The sequence below is a fragment of the Leucoraja erinacea genome, chromosome 1, assembly GCF_028641065.1.
Source record: "Leucoraja erinacea ecotype New England chromosome 1, Leri_hhj_1, whole genome shotgun sequence".
NCBI classification, from domain to species: domain Eukaryota; kingdom Metazoa; phylum Chordata; class Chondrichthyes; order Rajiformes; family Rajidae; genus Leucoraja; species Leucoraja erinaceus.
In genome coordinates this window covers 109,932,455-109,953,872 of record NC_073377.1, presented here as the reverse complement: position 1 = coordinate 109,953,872, position 21,418 = coordinate 109,932,455, and the positions used below count along the sequence as shown (strand labels likewise).

Below are 21,418 nucleotides of genomic sequence, written 5' to 3'. Positions count from 1 at the left end.
CCACATCGACCAACATGCCTCATCTACACTAGTCCCACCTGCCTGCTCTTGGACCAAATCCCTCTGAACCTACCTTATTCATGTACCTGTCTAAATGTTTCTTACACGTTGCGATAGTACCAGTCACGAGTCTGAAGAAGGGTCCCGACCCGAAACATCAACCATCCTTTTTCTCCAGAGATGTTGTCTCATCAGCTGTGTTACTCCAGAACTTTGTGTCTATCTATGACTCTAAGTATGCTTTGGTAGAGAATTTGTAGATTGACTGTTCTGGTTGAGAACAGGCTTCAGTTTAGACTTTTAAAGGAAATTTCATATCTGCAACAAATTGTGATGCAGACAAGGAGGCAGATACAGTGGATAATTTAAACACCAAATTAGATTACTGAGTATGATATTGCTACAGGGTGTCTTTCTTTTTATATTTACCTACTGATAATTTAATGACTGCCATTCGGTCGATGATCACCAATTTGTGATGACACTGAAGAACTAATGGTTGCGATATCATTACCACAATTACGTTGAGGAATCTTATTGTGTTGGAGTACGAAGAGGATCTACAGCCAGCTTGTAATAGTGCAAGCACAAAAGCTGCTGTGATTATGAGCTGAACGCTAGACTGGTCATTTCTTTCCTTGTTTCTAAAGAACAATACCATTAATCTTTAGTTTAGTTTAGAGATACAGCGTGGAAACAGGCCTTTCGTCCCACCGAGCATCGATCACCTCCTACACACCATGGACAAGTTACAGAAGCCAATTAACCTACAAACCCGCAGGTCTTTAGAATGTGAAAGTAAACCGGAGCACCCAGAGGAAACCCACGAGGTCACATGAAGAGCGTGTAAAATCCGTACAAACATCTCCCGTGGTCAGGATCGAACCCAGATCTGCGGCGCTGCAAGCAACAACTCTACCGCTGCGCATTGGTGCTGCCCCAATCTGTTTCTATCCACCTTGCCGTTTCCCACTTTGTCCATAATAGTTTATATGAACAGCACCTCATGTTCCGCTTGGGTAGGTTACAGCCCAATGATATGAACATTGATCTTCAAATTTAAGTGGGTCACAGAGTCATACAGCCCAATTTGCTCACACCGACGAACATGTCCCATTTACACCAGTCCCACCTGCTTGCACTTGACCCTCAAGACCTGTCTTATCCATGTACCTGTTTAATTGTTTCATAAATATTGCAATAGTCCCTGCCTCAACTACCTCCTCCGGCAGTTTGTTTCATACACCCACCACCCTTTGTGTGAAAAGGTTGCCCCCAAGATTCCTATTAAATCTTTCCCCCTTCACCTTAAACCTGTTCCTCTGGTTCTCGATTCTCCTACTCCGGGCAAGAGATTCTGTGTGTCTACCCGATCTATTCCTCTCATGATCTTATAGACCTCCATAGGACCACCCTTTGTTCTCCTGGTGTGTAATGTGTTGGGTAGAACTGAAAGGAATAAAGTCCTAGCCTGCTCAACCTCTCCCTATAGCTCAGGCCCTCGAGTCCTGTAAACATCCTCATAAAAGTCCTGGCAATATCCTCTTTTCCCACTTTCTGCCCTTTACTATAATCAATCTGAAAAAGGGTCTTGGATCTTAATTCTTGATTCACCTACCCTGAGAAAAACTGAGCATTCACCATATCTAATCCCCTCGTGATTTTTTACAACTCTGTGTAAATCCCTCATTCTGGATTTATTAATCCCTCATCCCTCATTCTGGCCTGCCCAACCTCTCCCTTTCACTCAAGCACTCAAGTGGTGAAGCTTAATAACATGAACTCTGTAATTATGAGCAGTTGGATTTAAATTAAAAGAATCCTAACAAATTAATGATTGATAATTTACCTACTGCTGTTATTTTCAAATATAAGTAATGAGGTTTTCATCGGGGTTGTGATACGAACGCAATTCTGCGAAGGATGTTTTGGAAGGGTTAATTTATTTTAATGATGTCAAAGCATTAAGGAACAATGCTTCAAAATCTGCTTACATTAATCTAGCTCCATACCATGGTGAACCAAATAGCATCTTCAGGTTACTCCCTGAGATGGGAAATATATTGTTTCCGAAAATAATGTGGAACGTCATCATATCCTCACAACAGAGGGATTTAAGAGTGCAGGTATATGGTTACTTGAAAGCGAGGTCAATAAGTCTTTCGGCACATTGGCCTTCAGCATAGAAGTTGGGTGGTCATGTTACAGTTGTACAAGATATTGTTGAGGCCACATTTAGAGTATTGTTTTCAGCTTTGGTCACCATGTTATAGGAAAGATGTTGTCAAGCTGGAAAGGGTGCAGAGAAGATTTACAAGGATGTTGCCAGGACTCGAGGGCCTGAGCTAAAGAGAGAAGTTGAACAGAAAACGACTTTATTCCTTGGCGTGCAGGATGAGGGGTGCTCTTATAGAGATGTGTAGGACCATGAGAGGAATAGATAGGGTAAATGCACATACTTTTACCCAGAGTAGGGGAATGGAGAACCCAAGATCATTGGTTTAAGGTGAGGGAGGGAATAATTTAATGGGAATCAAGGGACAACGTTTTCACACAAAGGGTGGTGGGTGTATAGAACGGGCTGCTGGAGGAGGTAGTTGAGATAGGTACCATCACAACATTTAAGAATCATTTAAACATACATGGATAGGATAGGTTTAGAGTTTAATTGGATGAACAAGAGAGGTAGTTTTCTACAGACTGGGGAAGTTTACCTTTAAGTATCACCATACTCTGAGCTTCTAAATCTAAAGAGTTATTTTATCATTTGATTAGATGCAATTCAATTAGTCTTCCAGCTTTGAAAATAAATTTGCTTTTTACTGCCCAGTAAAAGATTTATTGATGCACCAAAGAATACTCAGGCATCTACTAAATCTTCAGACTGTGAAGTGAAATCAAACAGTCTGTTGGAGCAGTACATAATGGAGGCAAGCACAAAACCATTAGCAGGTAAATGATCAAGAGAGACTTGGGATTTTCATAGCCCCATGTCCCACAGCAGTTTAGACCCAATCAAGTTCTTCTGAAGTGTTGTCACTGTTGCAACAGTGGGAAAAGCAACAACCAATTTGGACACAACCAGATTCCTTGAACAAAGAGGTGAACCTAACAAATACAACCATTATGTGTAGGATGGAACTGCAGTTGCTAGTTTACCAAAGATAGACACAAAGTGCTGGAGTACCTCAGGGTCAGGCAGCATCTCGGGAGAAAGGGAATAGATGACCTTTCAGGTCGGAACCCTTCTTTAGACTCCTTGCAAATTCCTGGGAAATGTTTTGGTAAGGACTAGTTTGGATGGGGCATCATGGTCGACATGGACGATTTGGGCTGAAGGGCCACTTTCCGTGGTGTTTGACTCGATGATTATGACTCAAAATGAAATTTTGGAAATTAGAACATAGAAAACTAGAGCACGAACAGGCCCGCCATGCCCGTTTTGAACATGATACCAAAACCAACACTTATCTGCCTGCACTTAATCCATATCCCTCCATTCACTGCATATACATGTGCCCATCTAAAAGCTTCTTAAACGCCACTATCGTGTCTGCCTCCGTCACTAACTCTGGAAGCAGATTCCAGGCACCAACTACCCTGTGTAAAAAACTTGCCCCATGCATCTCCTTTGAACTTTGCCCCTCTGATATTATAACTATGCCCTCTAGTATTTGATATTTCCACCCTGAGAAAAAGGCTCTGAATGTCTACCCTATCTTTGCCTCTTTTATATCCATCTATCAGGTCTCCCGTCAACCTCCAACCCAGCACTCCAGAGAAAACAACCCAAATTTGTCCAAGCTCTCAGTACAGCTAAAACCATTTAAACCAGGCAACATTCTGGTAAACCTCTACTGCACCCTCTCCAAAGCCTCCACATGCTTCCAGTAATGGAACGAGCAGAAATGCATGCAGTACTCCACATGCAGGTGAACCAAAGTCATGTAAAGGTGCATCATGACTTCTTGACTCTTGTACTCATGGAACCAACCCATGAAGGCCAACATGTGACATGCCTTGCATTTTTATGGAAAATGTTTTTGGGGAAAGAAATTTGGGAAATTGGTAGGCAAAAGGCACCAGGGAAATATCTGTGCATTAAGTTCGTTTGGTCAGAGCATGGTGTATTATTTGTTACAGAGAAAATCAGTCCATCACTCCTTGATATTCAATGGCATTAACATCACTGAATCTCCCACCTCTACTAACTGGAAGGACAAGGGCAGTACAAGCATGGGGAACACCATCACCTGGAGGTTACCCTCCAAACTACAGTCTTTAGACTCTAGACTTTTGAGATACAGTGCGGAAACAGACCACTGGGTCCGCACCCACCAGCCATCACCCCATATATATTAGCGCTTTCCACCGAGCTAAATGTAAACTCTCCAGACTCAAGGACAGTTTTGTCCCAGCTGTTATCAGGCAACTGAACCGACCTACTAACAACTAGAGAGCAGTTCTGAGCTGCTCTCTACCTCATCGGAGGTCCTGAGTATCATTCATCGGACTTTGCTGGACTTTATCTTGCATGTTATTCACGTTATTCCCTTTATCATGTATCTGTACACTGTGGCTCGATTGTAAACATGTATTGTCTTTCCGCTGACTGGTTAGCACGTGACAAAAGCTTTTCAGCATACCTCAGTACTCCTGAGAAAAAACTAAACTGAACAAAGCGTAACTATAGAGGTACATAAAATCATGAGGGGGGGATTAATAGGATGAATGCGCAGATTGGGGATATTAAAAACCAGAAGACATGTTTAAGATGAGAGGAGAAAGATTTGATAAGAGCTTGACCTTTTCACAAAGAGGGTAATGGGTATACGGAATAAGCTGCCAGAGGAGGTTGTTGAGGCAGGTACTGTAACGACATTTCAAAGACACTTGGACAGGTGCATACATGGGAAAGGTTTAGAGGGCAATGGGCCAAACATGGGCAAATGGGACTAGCTTAGATGGGCTGGCTTGGTTGGCATGCATGAGTTGGGCCGATGGGCCTGTTTCTGTGCTGCACCACTATGACTTGACGATTCCGTCATATAAACCTTGCTGAATTTCCTCAATCTCATTATTCTTTTCAAGACATTCTGGCTTTGCATCTTTCATTATATATCTCTCTCCCACTCTTTCTCTCTCACACTTTCTCTCTCTCTCTCTCCCTTTCTTTTCTCCTCTTTCTTCTCTCTCTCCCTCTCTCTCCCTCTTTCTCTTTCTTGCTCCCTCTTTCTCACTCTTTCTCTCCCCATCCGTAAATAATGGTCACAATTGCCAACCTCCAATTTAATTGTAGAATCTATACAATTTCTGAAGATGATAATCTAGTGTTCACTGTGCTCGCCATCTCTTCAAAACTCTGGGATGAATGAATGAATGGTCCTTGCAACTTGCCTGACGGTTTCCCTGTCACCGCAACACTTCCTTCATTTGCAGGGCCTCATTTGACGCTGGTCCCCTGCTGTCTCCAACAGATGTTTTGTGTCACCTTCTGCGTTTGTCTGTTTCTCCACCAGTTCCCTACTCCCCATTACAAATTATGATCAAAAGCTGGTTTCTTTGCAAATACAAAAGCGCACGCTGCCAATATACTTTTGTTCCATTTACTGTAGAGCTGCATCATCCAATCCCTTTGCCCAATAGTCCTGAATGTTCTCAATTGGTCTGGGAGGCTTTGCTGCTTCGAGCGAAGGCCCCACAAGAGTTAGCTGGAGTGTCGACTGTGATCTGTTTGATAGCAACCGCTCTTTTCTGCATCTGCCAAATGTTCACTGCTTCACTGAAACCTCAGCGCTTTGAGCTACAACACAATTCAGGTTGTTTCCCAGACCACCATGTTTCCCATCTGCTCCTTTCATCTCATGCTGCGTTTATTTTCTTCTACCTTTTTTATTCTGCCACTCCAGCCCGCTGTCACTCTTTGCTAATTCTCTTTACATTGCGCACAGTCATAGAGTCATACAGAATGGAAACAGGCCCTTCGGCCCAACTTGCCCAGGCCGACCAACATGTCCCATCTACACTCGTCCCGCCGGCCCTTTTCCCTCTTAACCAACCCTATCCTTGTACCTGTCTAAATGTTTCTAAACGTTGCAATAGTACCTCCCACAATGACCTCCTCCGGCAGCTCGTTCCATATACTTACCTTTGTATAAAAAACGTTGCCCCTCAGGTTCCCATTCAATCCTTCCCCCCTGACCTTAAACCTATGTCCTCTGGTTCTTAATTCCCCTACCCTGGGTAAAAAAGACTGTGCATTCACCCTATCTATTCCTCTCATGGTTTTATACCTCTATAAGATCACCCCTCATCCCCCTGCTCTGCAAGGAACAACGTTCCAGCCTGCCCAACCCTCTACCTATAGCTCAGGTCCTCGGGTCCTGGCAACATTTCATATACCCTCTGTTAAAAATTGTAATTGTATCCGCTTCTATAGCTTCCAATGGCAACTCTTTCCAGATAAGGACTAACATGAGAGTGAAAATGTTGTCCCTGAGGCCCCTCTCTCCTTTCATCCTAAACCTATCTTGTATAGCTTCAGAATCCTCTACCCTGAGGAAAAAACTGAAAGCGTTTATTTTTATCCAGGCCTCTCGTGATTTTGTTGCACCACAAACTAAACCTAAACCTCAAGTAGCAGGAAACGCAGCAGCCACTGCAAGTTCCTGCAAGTTAGTCGAGATCCAATAATTTGTTTTAGTGTTATTGATAAAGGGATAAATATTGGCAAGGACCTTAGAGTAAAACAACATTGATAGGTAAGTCGCCATCTATAAATATTGATACCAATCAGCCCTTCGGCAAGGTTTTAATTTGGTTATTTGAAGTTAAACTGATTAGTTCATTAGAGTCACAATTATTTATTTTGGAAAATTTATACACAGGAAAAAACCTTTATCATTCTGAAATACATTTGTCCCAGAGAAAGGTTATTAATCATGAGATTTTTTTCATTTATTGACTTTTTGAAGTAATGGCTAGACTCTAGACTCTAGACCAGTGGTTCCCAACGTGGGCCGTACGCCCCACAGGGGGGCAATTTGATTTTTAAGTGGGGCAATTGAGCGCGACTGAGGAGGTCTGGGTCCAAATTTTCGATTTCAATTTTTTTGGATTTTCCATCAGGTAAACATATGTAGTTTATGTTTCAGATGTTATTTTGAGTAAATAATTTTTTTTGGGGTAAAAAGGTCTTTATGGTCTTTTGCTCAGAACTTTAACTGGTTAAGCTTCTTTTGTTCACTTTTTAAATTATAAGAATTATATATCACCACATGGGGGGGGGCATCAGGATTTTAGAGGTGATTAGGTGGGGCATTTTTCTTTTTCAGTGGTCTTTGATCCATGTTCTTTTGAAGCATTGACAGTTTTAAACCAAGGTATACAATACAATACAATACAAATTTATTATCATTTTGAGACTCAAACGAAATGTTGTTTCCACAGCCTACAAACAAAACTGTCGTACAGCTACACATAATTAAATTCACACAAACATCCATTACAGTGAAGAATGGATATATCCAGCCCCAGGCGGGCGATGATGAGTGGGGGGGGGGCGATTTACGGCCCCGCTCCCGGTCAGGAAAGTTTTAGAGGTGAGCCGTGCCGGGTGATGTACTGTCCCGGTCCGGGGCCAAAAAAAAGGTTGGGAACCACTGCTCTACCCGCGAGCTCCCTTTAGAGATACAGTACGAGAAACAGGGTCGAGTTTCCGCTCCCCACCTCCGAGGCAGGCCAGCCCCACGCTGAGTCCCAGATCCGCAGCTGATCAGCCCCCCCAGGCACACTAGCCCCAACGACATCCTACATACGAAAAAGTCGGGTCTCCCGGACAGATTTAAACAGTTTATACATTTACACATTTTTTTACACCAAAAATTTAACTAGACAAAAAAATAAAAAAAATAAACTGTAGGGGCCGCTGCGGGTGAGTCGCGGCATGGCTTTGGAGTGTGTATGGAAACCAAAGCACCCCGAGAAAACCAACATGGTCACAGGGAGAACGTACAAACTCTGTACAGACAGCACCCGTAGTCATGATCGAACCCGGGTATCTGGTGCTGTAAGGCAGCAACTCTACCACCGCACCACTGTGCCATCCTCAAGCTTCGAAGCTATGGACTAGTGAATATATGAGCATTTCATTGCATGGGTGATGCACATAATTGGAATCAAACATGTTTTAAGATTTTAAAGAAGTATTTTGTGACATATTAGCTATTGGGACGGGTTGATTTTGCTACCTTTACCGAGATACAGTGAAAAGCTTTGTTTGCATGCTATCTAGTGAAATCATATTTTACATGAGTACACTCAAGCCGTACACGTACAACATGTAATGCAAAGAGAAAAATACCAGAGTGCAGAGCATAGTGTTACTACATAATAATGTTACACTTACAGAGAAAGTGCAGTCATAGAGCGTGGAACCTACCACTTCGGCCCAACTTGCCCACACCGACCAACATGTCCCATCCATGTTGCCTTGCCCGCATTTGACCCATATCCCTCTAACCTGTCCTATCCATGTACCTGTCTAAATGTTTCTCAGACATTGCAATAGCACCTGCCTGAACTACCTCCTAGGCAGCTCGTTCCATACACCCATCACCCTTTATGTGAAAAAGTTACCCCTCAGGTTCGTATTAAATCTTTCCCGCCTCACCTTAAACCTATGTGAAGATTAAAGAAAACTGCAAGAGTTGGTGCACACCCTAGCTCACAAGAGGATCATGCAGTTGCCTAATAACAGCAGGAAAGAAGCTGTACCTGAATACTATGCTACGTGATTTGAAGATCTGCATGACAGGAGAGAAGAGAAGAGGGAGGGAATGACCTGGGTGAAAATGTTCCTTGATTATGTCGACACCATCTGGCTCTTGAACAGTCCACAACACTACGCCCAACACCTTCTGTGAATTGTGTCTTTGCACTCCAGACTTCATTTTTTTTTGTAGTATTGTAGTTACCTAGTTTAGTTAAAGGCAGCCAACATCATCAGAGGCCCACACCATCCTGGCCACGCTCTCATTTCACTCCTGACATCGGGAAGAAGATATAGGATCCTGAAATTTGCTTTTTCCCTACAACCATCAGGCTATTAAACACTACAACCTCCAAATAAGCTCTGAACTACATAGACTTTTGCATTATTATTGTTTGTTTGTTTCTTTTTATGCGTATGGATGTGTGTGTCTGTGTATGTATTTGTATATACACACACACACACTGAACTGTTTTTTCTCATTTATTACATTACAGAGTACCATGTTTACATATTCTATGGTGCTGCTGCCAGTAAGAATTCCATTGTTCTGTCTGGGATATATGGCAATAAAACACTCTTGACTTCCAGTTACTACTATTTTGTAGTTTTGATTAATATATATTATCTGTGTGTTATTGTGTTAAGCTGCAACAAATAATAATTTCATTGTTCCATTGTCGGTATATGTAACAATTAATAATCTTCACTTGACTGCTTCCCCGAGGCAATAAAATGAGAAGTTAATCCCAGAGTTCCTTTTGAGAATAGCTCTGTTCATTCAACGATTTTATACTGTCCCAAAGTGCTTTACAGCCAATTAAATATATTTTTTAGCATAATCACTACTGTTTTTACTCAGGGTGATTAATGAAATGTAAAAATGTGTTTGGAAATTTATTAAAATCTCAACTTTCTACATTGGAAATTCAGTTGCAATGAAAAAGTTATTTCAAACCTACTTTTGCTGCAGCTTTTAATTCCGATGAGTGATTGATCAGAATCTGTTACATCAGGAGTTTTGGAGTAGCAGTTATCTTACTCTGACATGTTACAATAATCCAAAGTGTTAATAGTTAAATAAAACAAAAAAATACTGTTAACCATAAATGTGCCATTAGAAAAAGGTGACAAAAAGAAAATAATGTAATTATGTGCATATGCTTACTCGTAAGTTTACTTCCTCTCATATATTTGAGGAGTAATACTGTGTATGAAGGAATTCCAAAATAAAACTGAAAGTGCTGGGAGGTGCTGGAAAGTGCAGGTTGAGTTTTGCTTCATTTAGTTTTAGTTTAGTTTAGTTTAATGTCTTGTATACTGAAGTAAAGTGAAAAACTGTTATCCAGTCCTCAAAAAGACTATACATGACTACACAAGCAAGCCATCCACAGCGTGCAGATGCAGTATAACAGGAATAACGTTTAGTGCAAAGCAAAGTCCAGTAAAGCACGCATGCCACCGAAGGGTTAATGTGAAGTAAGGAACCATTTTCAGGTCTTGGCTGATGCTATTCTTTAAAATTGCTGCACTGTGCAAAAATGTTATTTTACGGCAAACTGAAAATTAAACTGAGCATTTAATTGCAAGGTGGCACATTCGATGAGTCTGGTAGCGAGGAAGCAAATCTCCTGAAACAAACAGCCACCTGACAGCCAGATCCAACAATTAATGGTTTTCTGCAGCTGTTGTCGTTTGGTCTACGCTGCTTCTTAATGGAAGAATCCAATCAGTCAGCAGAGCTAAAGTGGTTAAACCTGCTTTAATATGTATCATTAAGGACACAATACCAACTCATTTACCATCTGCCTACTGTTGTGGTCATGTCTCGGTTCTTACCTAATAGCGCATTAATAGCACATCATCGTAAAGTACACAAAAATTGACCCTTTGAACCCAGATGTGTGCAACTGCACAGCCCAACTCGAGAACCTCCTTTGAAAATTTCAGCCTTCATTAAGTTTTTCCCTTTCTTTTCACAGATGATTTCAACAAATAAAAGGGAGGGGAAAAAACAAAGAACCAAGAACAAATTAAAAAGAACCCAACACCAGGTGCCTGGTGTCGCAGCGGTAAATTTGCTACCTTACAACACCAGAGTCCCGGGATCTATCCTGACTACGGGTGCTGTCTGTATGGAGTTCGTACGTTCTCCCTGTGACCACGTGGGTTTTCTTCGGATGCTCCGGTTTCCTCCCACATTCCAAAGGTTTGTAGATTTTAAAGATAATTGGCTTTGGTAAAACTATAAAAGTGTCTCTAGAGTGTCGGATAATGCTAGCGTATGTAGATTGCTGGTCAGAGCAGACTCAGTGCTTAAGGGTTTAAAAGAAGGAAGCTGGAAAATCGAAGGTGTGTTTAAGAAGTCTGAAGAAGGGTTTTGGCCCGAAACGTTGCCTATCTCCTTCACTCCATTGATGCTGCTGCACCCGCTGAGTTTCTCCAGCATTTCTGTGTACCTCAGTGCTTAAGAGCCCGTTTCCACGCTGTATCTCCAAACTAAACCCAACATCAGACTATAAAAACACAATTCATGACAACGCAACAAAACAAGGACAAATTCCAAACGTTGGAGCAACGACAGCAACCAATATGGAATCAGTCTGAAGAAGGGTTCCAACCTGAAACATCACCTATCTATGTTCTCCAGGGATGCTGTCGACCTGCTGAATTACTCCAGCACTTTGTGCCTTTCCTTTGGATAAACCAGCGTCCGCAGTTCCTTATTTCTACAAGTGCCAATTGCATCTTTAAAGTTTTAAGAAAAACAAGTAGAGAATGATAACTGGAATGTGGATAGGAAAGGTTTAGAGGAGACACAATGAACTGCAGATGATAGAACACAAAGTGCTGGAATAACTCAACTGGTCAGGCAGTATCTCTGGAGGAGTCATAGTGTCATACAGCGTGGAAACAAGCCCTTTGGCCCAACCTCCCCATGCCGATCAACATGCACCACCTGCTTGAGTCCCACATCTGCATTTGGCCCTCATCCCTCTAAACCTATCCTATTCATATACCGGTCCAACTGTTTTTTTAAACATTGATAGTACCTGCCTCAACTACCTCCTTTCGTAGCTCATTCCATATACCCATCACCCTTTATGTAAAAATGTTTCCCCTCAGCTTCCTATTAAATCTTTCCCCCTCTTACCTTAAACCTTTGTTCTCTATAAGATTGCCCCTCATCCTCCTGCGCACTTTGTACTTCCCTCGAGATTCCAATTTCTGCAGTTCCTTGTACCTCTTGAGAAATGGATAGGTGGTGTTTCGGATCGCGTCCGGAGAAACGTCAAACAATGCAAAAAGTCACCTGTCCATTCTTGCACCTGCTGCCTGACCCGCCGAGTTACTCCACCACTTTGTGTTTTGCCCTTGGAGCTGGGACTGGGCAGTGTACTCTGAAGAGGTCTTTAATCAGCAGGTCAAGCAGCATCGATGGAGAGAGAAACCAAGTTCATGTTTCTGGTTAAAGACTTTTCCACAATGTATGCTGCCCCGTCCTAGCTCGAAGAGTAAACACAGAGAACTGGAGATCAGGTCAGGCAGCATCTGCTGATGACTGGATCGGGACTGACCAGAAATGCTCTCTGACAATTCCCTCCACAGGTACTGCCTGACCCGCTGAGTTCTTCTGGCACTATGCGTTTTAATCGGGATTCCAGTATCTGCAGTCCCTTGTGTCTCGTGAGAAATCTGTGCATTACATATAGATTGCCTTCTGCACAAGTCAGGTTAAAGAGATTTATTCGACAAATTGAAATGTTGCCACAGAAAAACATTGGTGGTGACAATGGAAATCAACTGCTTTCCTGGAGGTTCCATTTTATAACTTTCAGCAGAGATTGACAAAAAATGAGAAATTACTGACAATGTACACTACGCAATCTTTCACATGCATGGTGCAGAATTCAATCTTTGTCAATCCAGTAAATAATTTAGACTTGAAGTGCAAAGAAACTGCAGATGGTGCAACCTTGAGCAAAACACAGTGGCACAGCCGGTAGAGTTGCCAGAGACCCGGGGTTCGATCCTGACCTCGGGTGCTGTCCGTGTGGAGTTTGCACGTTCTCCCTGTGGCCACGTGGGTTTCCTCCAGGGTTGTAGGTTAATTGGCCTCTGTAAAAGTGTGCAGGGAGTGGGCGTGAAAGTGAGATAATGTGGAACTGGTGTGAACAGGTGATCAATGGTCGGCGTGGACTCGGTGGGCCAAAGGTCCTGTTTCCACGCTGTATTTCAATCTCTCTAAACTAAAACAGGAGATGTAACAAAAATTTCTACATCCACAATTCTTGCCGTCTTTAAACAAATGTCTAATACAGGTAGACAGACCCAAAACGTCACCCATTACTTCTGTCCAGAGATGCCGCGTGGCCCGCTGAGTTACTCCAGCATTTTGTGTCAATCTTCAATGTAAACCAGCATCTGCAGTTCCTTCCTACACATCTCTAATATAGATGTCTATCTTCCACACACACACATGGAATGACACAATTCACAAGTTGCATTGAGGTTGTACCAACTCTTTGAAATGGCTCTCGAATTAATCCTGGGGTATTTTATGACAAAGGAATTTAATTTGAACAGGAGACACAAGGAACCATGGATGTTGGAGTCTTGAGCAAAACACAAAGTGCTGGAGGAAATCAGCAGGTCAGGCAGCATCCGTGGAGGGAAATGGACAGGTGAATTTCAGGTCGAGATATGAAAAGGATCCCAACCTAAAATGTCAAAACATTGGCCTTGAAGGGCTGAATGACCTCCTTTTGATATTGGTCATGAACTCAATTCAATCCATCTTCTAAGAAGCAAAAGATAGACATAAAAAACGCAGCGGATCAGGCAGCATCTCTGGGGAAAAGGAATAGGTGACGTTTCGAGTCGAGACCCTTCATCAGACTGAGAGTCAGGGGAGAGGGAAACTAGAGGTATAGGAAGGTGCAGAACAAAGCAGAGCCTGCATCGATGACACAGAAAAGGTGGAGCCCACAATGGTCCATTGTTGGCTGGGGACGAGGTGGTAACGCAGGAAAACAAATGGTGAAATAGCAAGAGGACTAGGATGGGAGAGGAATGGAGAGAGAGAGAGAGAATGCAAGGGTTATTTGAAGTTAGAGAAATCAATACTCATGCCGCTGGGGTGTAAACTGCCCAAGCGAAATATTAGGTGTCGTTCCTTCAATTTGCGTGTGACAGTGAAGGAGATCCAGGACAGAAAGGTCAGTGTGGGAATGGGAAGGGGAGTTAAAATGTTTGTCAACTGGGAGATTGCGTAGACCAAGGCGGACTGAACATAGGTGTTCAGCAAAACAAACTATTCATGATTATTAGCGTGAAGCTTACTGGTTACATGGCATTACCGCATCAGGGCAACAAGGCTTCTTTGTGCAGCAACTTGTAAGTGGAAAAATGTTTTCTGCCTAGGAATTTATTCCCTGTTAGTAGTGTTAAGTATACTACATAGCTATGTCTGTACGTTCTCCAAAATATCTTCCCAGAACCTGCGTTTGGCAACTGACAGAATTTTAAGACACATTTAGTTCACTAGACCAGGGAAATAATTCTAGGCTGTAGAATCAAGCACCTCACATTGCTGGTGCTGTTTCAATGACAGTGACTCTGTTACCAGGCTACTAAACAGTCTTAGTCATACAGCTTAGAAACAGGCCCATCAACCTAACTTCCCCACATCGAACACCATCCCCATTCTGTACAAGATCATGAAAGGAAAGATAGAGTAAATGCACAGTATTTTACCCCGAGCAGGGGGATCGAGAACCGGAGTTTATAGGTTTGTGAGGGGGGAAGGATTTAATAGGAACCTGAGGAGCGACTTCTTTACACAAAGGTTGGTGGGTGTATGGAGAAAGCAGCCGGAGGAGGTCGTGGAGGCAGGTGCTCCTGCAATGTTAAGAAATATTTGGACAGGTACGTGGGTAGGATAGGTGTAGAGGAATATGGGCCAAACGCAAGCAGGTGGGGCAAGTGCAGATGGGACATCTTGGTCGATGTGGGCAAGATGGGCTGAAGGGCCTATTTCCACACTTTGTGACCTTGACTCGACACTAGTCCCACTCGATTACAATGAAAATTATAATATGTTTCATACCCACAATGATAATAACGTATCATCGAATTGAATCATTGAATCAATGAATTCCAGCATCTGCGGTTCCTTGTATCTCCTTCAGACATTATTAACCCTCAGTCCCAACTTATAACATCCAGTCAAGAAGGATGGCACAATGGGAAAGCAAAAACTACTGCCTCGAATGAGCTTGGAAAGTATTAATCAAATGACGATAGTTATCTGTCTCTTCAAACAGCCACCGCAATCAGATTTAGACAATTTGTAACACATATTCCATGCGCATGAATGCATATCTGAGAAATCTGGATTGAACCTAATAAAAGCAATTGTCAAAATGTAAACTGCATTGGAGAGCGAGATGACATTGAATCCTGAGGGAAGAATTTAATAAACCAAACAACCTCAATCTTTGATCAACAGATGTAAGAACCATGACTCGTTGTATTTGCACACCACTGTGCATGTTAGAGTCATAGTGTCATAGAGTGATACAGTGTAGAAACAGGCCCTTCGGCACAACTTGCCCACACCAGCCAACATGTCCCAGCTTCACTAATCTCACCTGCCCGCATTTGGTCCATATCCCTCCAAAACTGTCCTATCCTAGTACCTGCCTAACTATTTCTTAAATGTTGGAATAATCCCAGCCTCAACTACCTCCTTTGGCAGTTTGTTCCATACACCCACCACCCTTTGTGTGAAAAGCTACCCCTCAGACTCCTATTAAATCTTTCCCTCTTCAGCTTATACCTATGTCCTTTGGTCCTCGATTCCCCTACTCTGGGCAAGAGGGTCTGTGCAATCTACCTGATCTTTTCCTCTCATGATTTTATACACCTCAATACTCATCCTCCTATGCTCCAAGGACTAGAGTCCCAGCCTACTCAACTTCTCCCTATAGCTCAGACCCTCTAGCCCTGGCAACATCCTCGTAAAAATGCGTCATTAAGACTGCTGAGAGGATCTCTGGCACCCAGCTCCCCAGACTGGAGGACATCTACCGGACTCGCTGCATCCAGAGGGTCAAGGGCATCATTAGAGACAGCACACACCCTGGACACTACCTCAGTTACATCAGCATTTTGTGTCTACCTTCCACCATCTCTGCTTCAATCCATGAAGCTAATTTTCTATCCATTCAGCTATCTCTACATGGATCCCATGCAATCTAACATTCCAGAGCAGCCTACCAGCCAGAACCTTGTTGAATGCTTTGCTGTATGTTGTATACATGGACTACAGCAATACTACAGCTCCGCCTTCATCAACCTTTTTGGTCACATCTTCAAAAAACTCAATCAGATTAGACTATCCCTAATCAGCCCTTGTCCATCTAAATGCCTGTATATCCTATCCCTCAGAATACTCTCCAGTAACTTTCCAACTACAGATGTTAAGCTCACTGGCCTATAGTTCCCAGCATTTTCCCTGCAGCCCTTCTTGAATAGAGGCACAACATTTGCCCCCCTCTAGTCTTCCGGCACCTCTCCTGTATTTAAAGACGACTCGTAAATTTCAACCAGGTCTCCAGCAATTTCCTCTCTGGTTTCCCACAATATCCTCGGATATATCTGATCAGTCCCTGGAGATTTGTCTACCTTCATACACGACAGTATCTTCAGTACTTCTTCGACGGTAACACTGACTGCTCTCAAGACACTTCCAGTGACTGCCCCAAGTTCATCTGTCCTACTGTCTTTCTCCTCGGTAAATACAGAGGAGAAATACTCATTGAGGACCTTGCCCATCTCCTGTGGTTCCACACAGAGGTGACCGCTTTTCCTGATGGGTCCCACTCTCTCTCTAGTTATCCTTTACCCCCTTACGTATTTATGAAATCTCCTTATTGCTATCTGCCAGAGCTTTCTCCTGGCCCCTTATCCTGGTTTCCTTTTTTACTTTGCTCCTTAGTTCTTGAAACCCCTCCAGGGATACACTTGATCCCAGCTGCCTATACCTGTCCCATGCGCCTTTCTTATTCTTGACAAATGCCTCAATTTCCCTCATCAGCCAAGCTTCCTCTCATTTGCTTGCCTTGCCCTTCACTCTAATAGGGACGTGCATATCCTGAGCTTTTGTCAGCACACTTTTAAAAACATCCCATTTGGCTGATGTTCCTTTCCTCTGAAACAACCTGCCCAATCAACTTGAGCGAGACTTTTTCTCATACACTCAAAGTTAGCCTTACCCCAATTTAGCATTTTAACAGGTGGGCCCTCAGTCTCTATCCATAACTACCTTAAACCTAATCGACCAGTGGTCACTGGTCCTAAAAGGCTTCTCCATGAACACTTCATTCTCTTGCTTTTCCCAATTTTCCAAGACTAGATAAAGTGCTGCCCTCTCACGCGTGGGACCCTCTACTTATTGCTGTAGAAAACACCTTTGAGAAATTGCACCCCATCTAAACCTTTCATACTATGATTTTCCCAGTCAATATTGGGAAAGCTAAAATCCACTACTACAACAACTGTATTTGACTTGCACCTGTCTGCAATCTCCTGGCATATTGTTCTTCTAATTTCCATTTACTATTTGGGGGGCTGTAGTACTGTATACCCCCAACAAGGTGATTATCCCTTTCGTGTTCCTCAACTCCACCCATGTAGCCTCACTAGACGAACCGTCCGTAATGTCACCTCTGACCGCTGCCGTGACATCCTCCTTAACCAATAATGCACCCCCCGCCCCTCCCCCTCCCCCCTCCTCTTTAACAAAAACCCCTCTCTCCCCTGAAGCACCTGTACCCTGGAACATTGAGCTGCTAGTCCTGCCCCTCCCTTAACCAGGCCTCAATAACGGCTACAATATCGCACGTACCTATCCATGCCTTAAGCTCATCTGCCTTACCTGTCAGGCATCTTGCATTAAAATACCTGCAGTTTAAACTTCCTTCTTCGCTCCACCTTTCTCCTTCCTATTCTGTCCTCTAACCTTTCTCTCATCGCCCTCCATACCAACTTTTAACCTCTCACTTACCTCTGTCATGTGTGAGATCCTACCCCCCTGCCAATCTAGTTTAAACCCACCTGTGTAGCATTAGCGAATATGTCTGCCAGGATGTTGGTCCCTCTCCAGTTAAGGTGCAACCCGTCCCTTTTGTACAAGTCACCAAAGGTCCAGATATCTAAATCCCTGCCCCCTGCACCAACTCCTCAGTCACACATTCATCTTCCCTATCTTTCTGTTCTTACTCTCACTAGCATGAGGTACTGGAAGCAAACCAGAGATTACTATCCTGGAGGTCCTGCTTTTCAGCCTTAATACAATTCCCTAAACTCATGTTGCAGAACCTATATCATTGTAAACACAAGGAGAATTTTGCCTTGGGTCATTCTTACTGAACCAATGGACGAGTATTGGTTACAATAGGGGTACAGTGCCAGAGACCCGGGTTCGATCCTGACTACGGGTGCTGTCTGTACTGAGCTTGTATGTTCTCCCTGTGACTGTGTGGGGTCACAGAGTTGTGGACACAGCACAGACCATCACAGAAACCAACCTTCCTTCCATTGACTCCATCTACACTTCACGCTGCCTCAGCAAGGCGACCAGCAACAATAAGGAGCAGGCTCACCCCGGTCTCTCCCTCGTCTCCCCTCTCTCATCAGGCAAGAGGTACAGAAGTTTGAAAACGCACTCCTCCAGATTCAGGACAGTTTCTTCCCAGCTAATATCAGGCGACAATATCAGCCATATCATCAACAAGAGTGCGGTCCCGAGCTACCAGCGACCCCATTAGTGACCTTGACATTATCTTTAAATGGACTTTATTTTGTACCTAACTTAGACAGCAAATGTAAGATTAGACACAAGATAGACACAGTCTGAATAAGGGGTTCCAACCTGAAATGCCATCTATTCCTTTTCTCCAGAGACACTGCCTGACCCGCTGAATTACTCCAGCATTTTATGTCTATTTTCGGTATGAACCAGCATCTACAGATCCTTCCTACATATCTATTTTGTACCTATTACTTGCCAGGATTTGTCCCATTCCACCTCTCTTCCCGATCTCTCCTTCCCATCCCTCCACCCCACAATCAGTCGGAAGAATCGGCCTCTCACCAACGAGATAGCGGTCCTGATCTCCCATCTACTTCATTGGAGACCTTCAAACTATCTTTAATTGGACTTTACTGGACTTTATCTTGCACTGAATGTTATTCACTTTATCCTGTATCTGTACCCTGTGGACGGTTTGATTGTGATCATGATTAGTCTTTCTGCTGACTGGTAGCACGTAACAAAAAAAACCTTTCACTGTAACCTTAATACACATGACAGAAATAAACTAAACTAAAACTATACTGAACAAAACTATCATTGAACCGTTAAACCTTTCTTGCTGCAGAGATCATTAAATTGGTTCTGTGAGCTTTCCTCGTAGATAGCAGTGTCATTCACAACTTCAGCATCAATAATACATGTGAGGCAGAGCTTGCCCTCAACACCTACCAGGCTCATCTGCAGACTGTCGCACCAGATTTAACTTCCTTGGCACCGTCGTGAGGAAGGAGTTGCACGTGAATTCATCTGCAGCGTTGCCACCTCGGGCTTGAGTTCTATCGAATGACTTTTGCACTTCATAGAAGCCGATTGGCGGACAATCCTGCAGTTGGAAACAGAAGCATCGTCATGCCTTTTAAAAAAATTACCAACTTTCACTTTGAAACACCAACAAGAGAGCATAGAAACATTAGAAACATAAAAAATAGGTGCAGGAGGAGTCCATTCGGCCCTTCGAGCCAGCACCGCCATTCATTGTGATCATGGTTGATCGTCCCGTATCAATAACCTGTGCCTGCCTTCTCCCCATATCCCTTGACTCCACTAGCCCCTAGAGCTCTATCTAACTCTCTCTTAAATCCATCCAGTGATTTTGCCTCCACTGCCCTCTCTGGCAGGGAATTCCATAAATTCACAACTCTCTGGGTGAAAACGTTTTTTCTCACCTCAGTCTTAAATGACCTCCCCTTTATTCTAAGACTGTGGCCCCTGCTTCTGGACTCGCCCAGAACATTTTTCCTGCATCTTCCAGTCCTTTTATAATTTAGCAGTCCTAATCTACTACCCAGTCTGAAGAACCATACTCTCACCAGCTGGAGAGCGTTCCTGACCTACCATCCATTTCATTGGAGACACTTGGGCTATCTTTAATCGGACTTTACTGGACTTTATCTTGCACAAAACGTTATTCCCTTTATCCTGCATCTGTACACTGCAGACGGCTTGATTGTGATCATGTATAGTCTTTCTGCTGACTGTACAGCACGCATCATAAAAGCTTTTCATTGTAACACAGTACATGTGACAATAATAAACTAAACAGTGAAAAAGGGGCAGCGTAACGGCACAGCGGTGGAGCTGCTGCCTCACTGGGCTTGAGACCCCTGTTTGATCCAGACTAGGGGTGCTGTCTGTACGGAGTTTGTATGTTTTCCCCTTGACCGTGTGAGTTTTCTCCGGGTGCACCAGTCTCCTCCCACACTCCAAATATGTAAGTTGATTGGCTTCTGTAATATTGCAAATTGTCCCTAGTGTGTAGGATAGTGCTGGTGTACGGGGATCACTAGTCTGCACGGACTAAGTGGGCAGAAGGGCTGTATCCATAATGTATCTCTAAACTAAACGGAACTAATTAACCAAACATACGTAGAAGAGTTAAGAGTCAAGAATAGATACAAGGAACTGTAAATGCTGGTATACATAAGAAGACACAAAATGTTAAAGTAACTCAGTAGATCAGGCAGCATCTCTGCAGAATATGAATAGGTGACGTTTCGGGTCAGGACACTTCTTCAGACTGGTTAAACATTAACTGGAAGGCAGATAAAATGTAAATGGAATATTTTTATCAAAATGCTGCTTGAGTGGGAAATAGCTGACATATACTGTAGCTCTGTACATATAGACAGATGGAAGAAAGATGCTTAAAGCAATAACAAATATTCTAAAAAGGTATGCACAGGAACTGCAGATGCTAGTTTACAAATAAAGACAAAAAGTGCTGGAGTAACTCAACGGGTCAAGCAGTATCACCTATCCATGTTCTCTACTTTTTTTCAAGAGTCAAGAGCATTTAATAGCGATAAGTGCCAACAATTGAACAATTAAATTTTTACTTGCAGGCTCATTAAAGTCTCGACTTGACTGTCTGTGATCTCAGGAGCTAGGCCAAAATGGTACACATTAGCACAAATTTTTTTTGCAGAATCTTACTCAGCTTTTTCCCGTGGTCGTTCGTATCAAGTTTCCTTCAGATTGGATGTTATATTCACGTTATTGATACAAAGTTTAAAAAAAGACAACTTTGAGTAATAACTGACTGTGAGAGGGAGACTTTTCTAGCAGCTTCCAGTGATGATGTCACAATGGCATCTCACACTCCTCCAATCACAATGGGATCTCAGGCACACGCTGCCGTGAACATTCCGACAACTGAAAATGACATCACAATGTGATCTCTGCTGCCAAAACACAAGCGATGAGAGTTTGCGGAGTGGGGAGATGGGAAGAGAAATGTTATTTAAACTGGAGGGGGAGTGCGAAAGAGG

The 21,418-nt window shown here is 43.1% G+C and overlaps 1 protein-coding gene across 2 annotated transcripts in view; it reads right to left on the bottom strand.

Annotated features, from left to right (window-relative positions):
- Positions 1–21,418, bottom strand: part of stpg2 (sperm-tail PG-rich repeat containing 2) — a 346,945-nt gene that overhangs the window by 148,538 nt on the left and 176,989 nt on the right. For both annotated transcript variants that reach the window (XM_055641243.1, XM_055641250.1), the window contains exon 11: positions 19,320–19,473. In XM_055641243.1, coding sequence (XP_055497218.1) covers positions 19,320–19,473 — 154 coding nt within the window. The remainder of the gene's footprint in view (positions 1–19,319; positions 19,474–21,418) is intronic.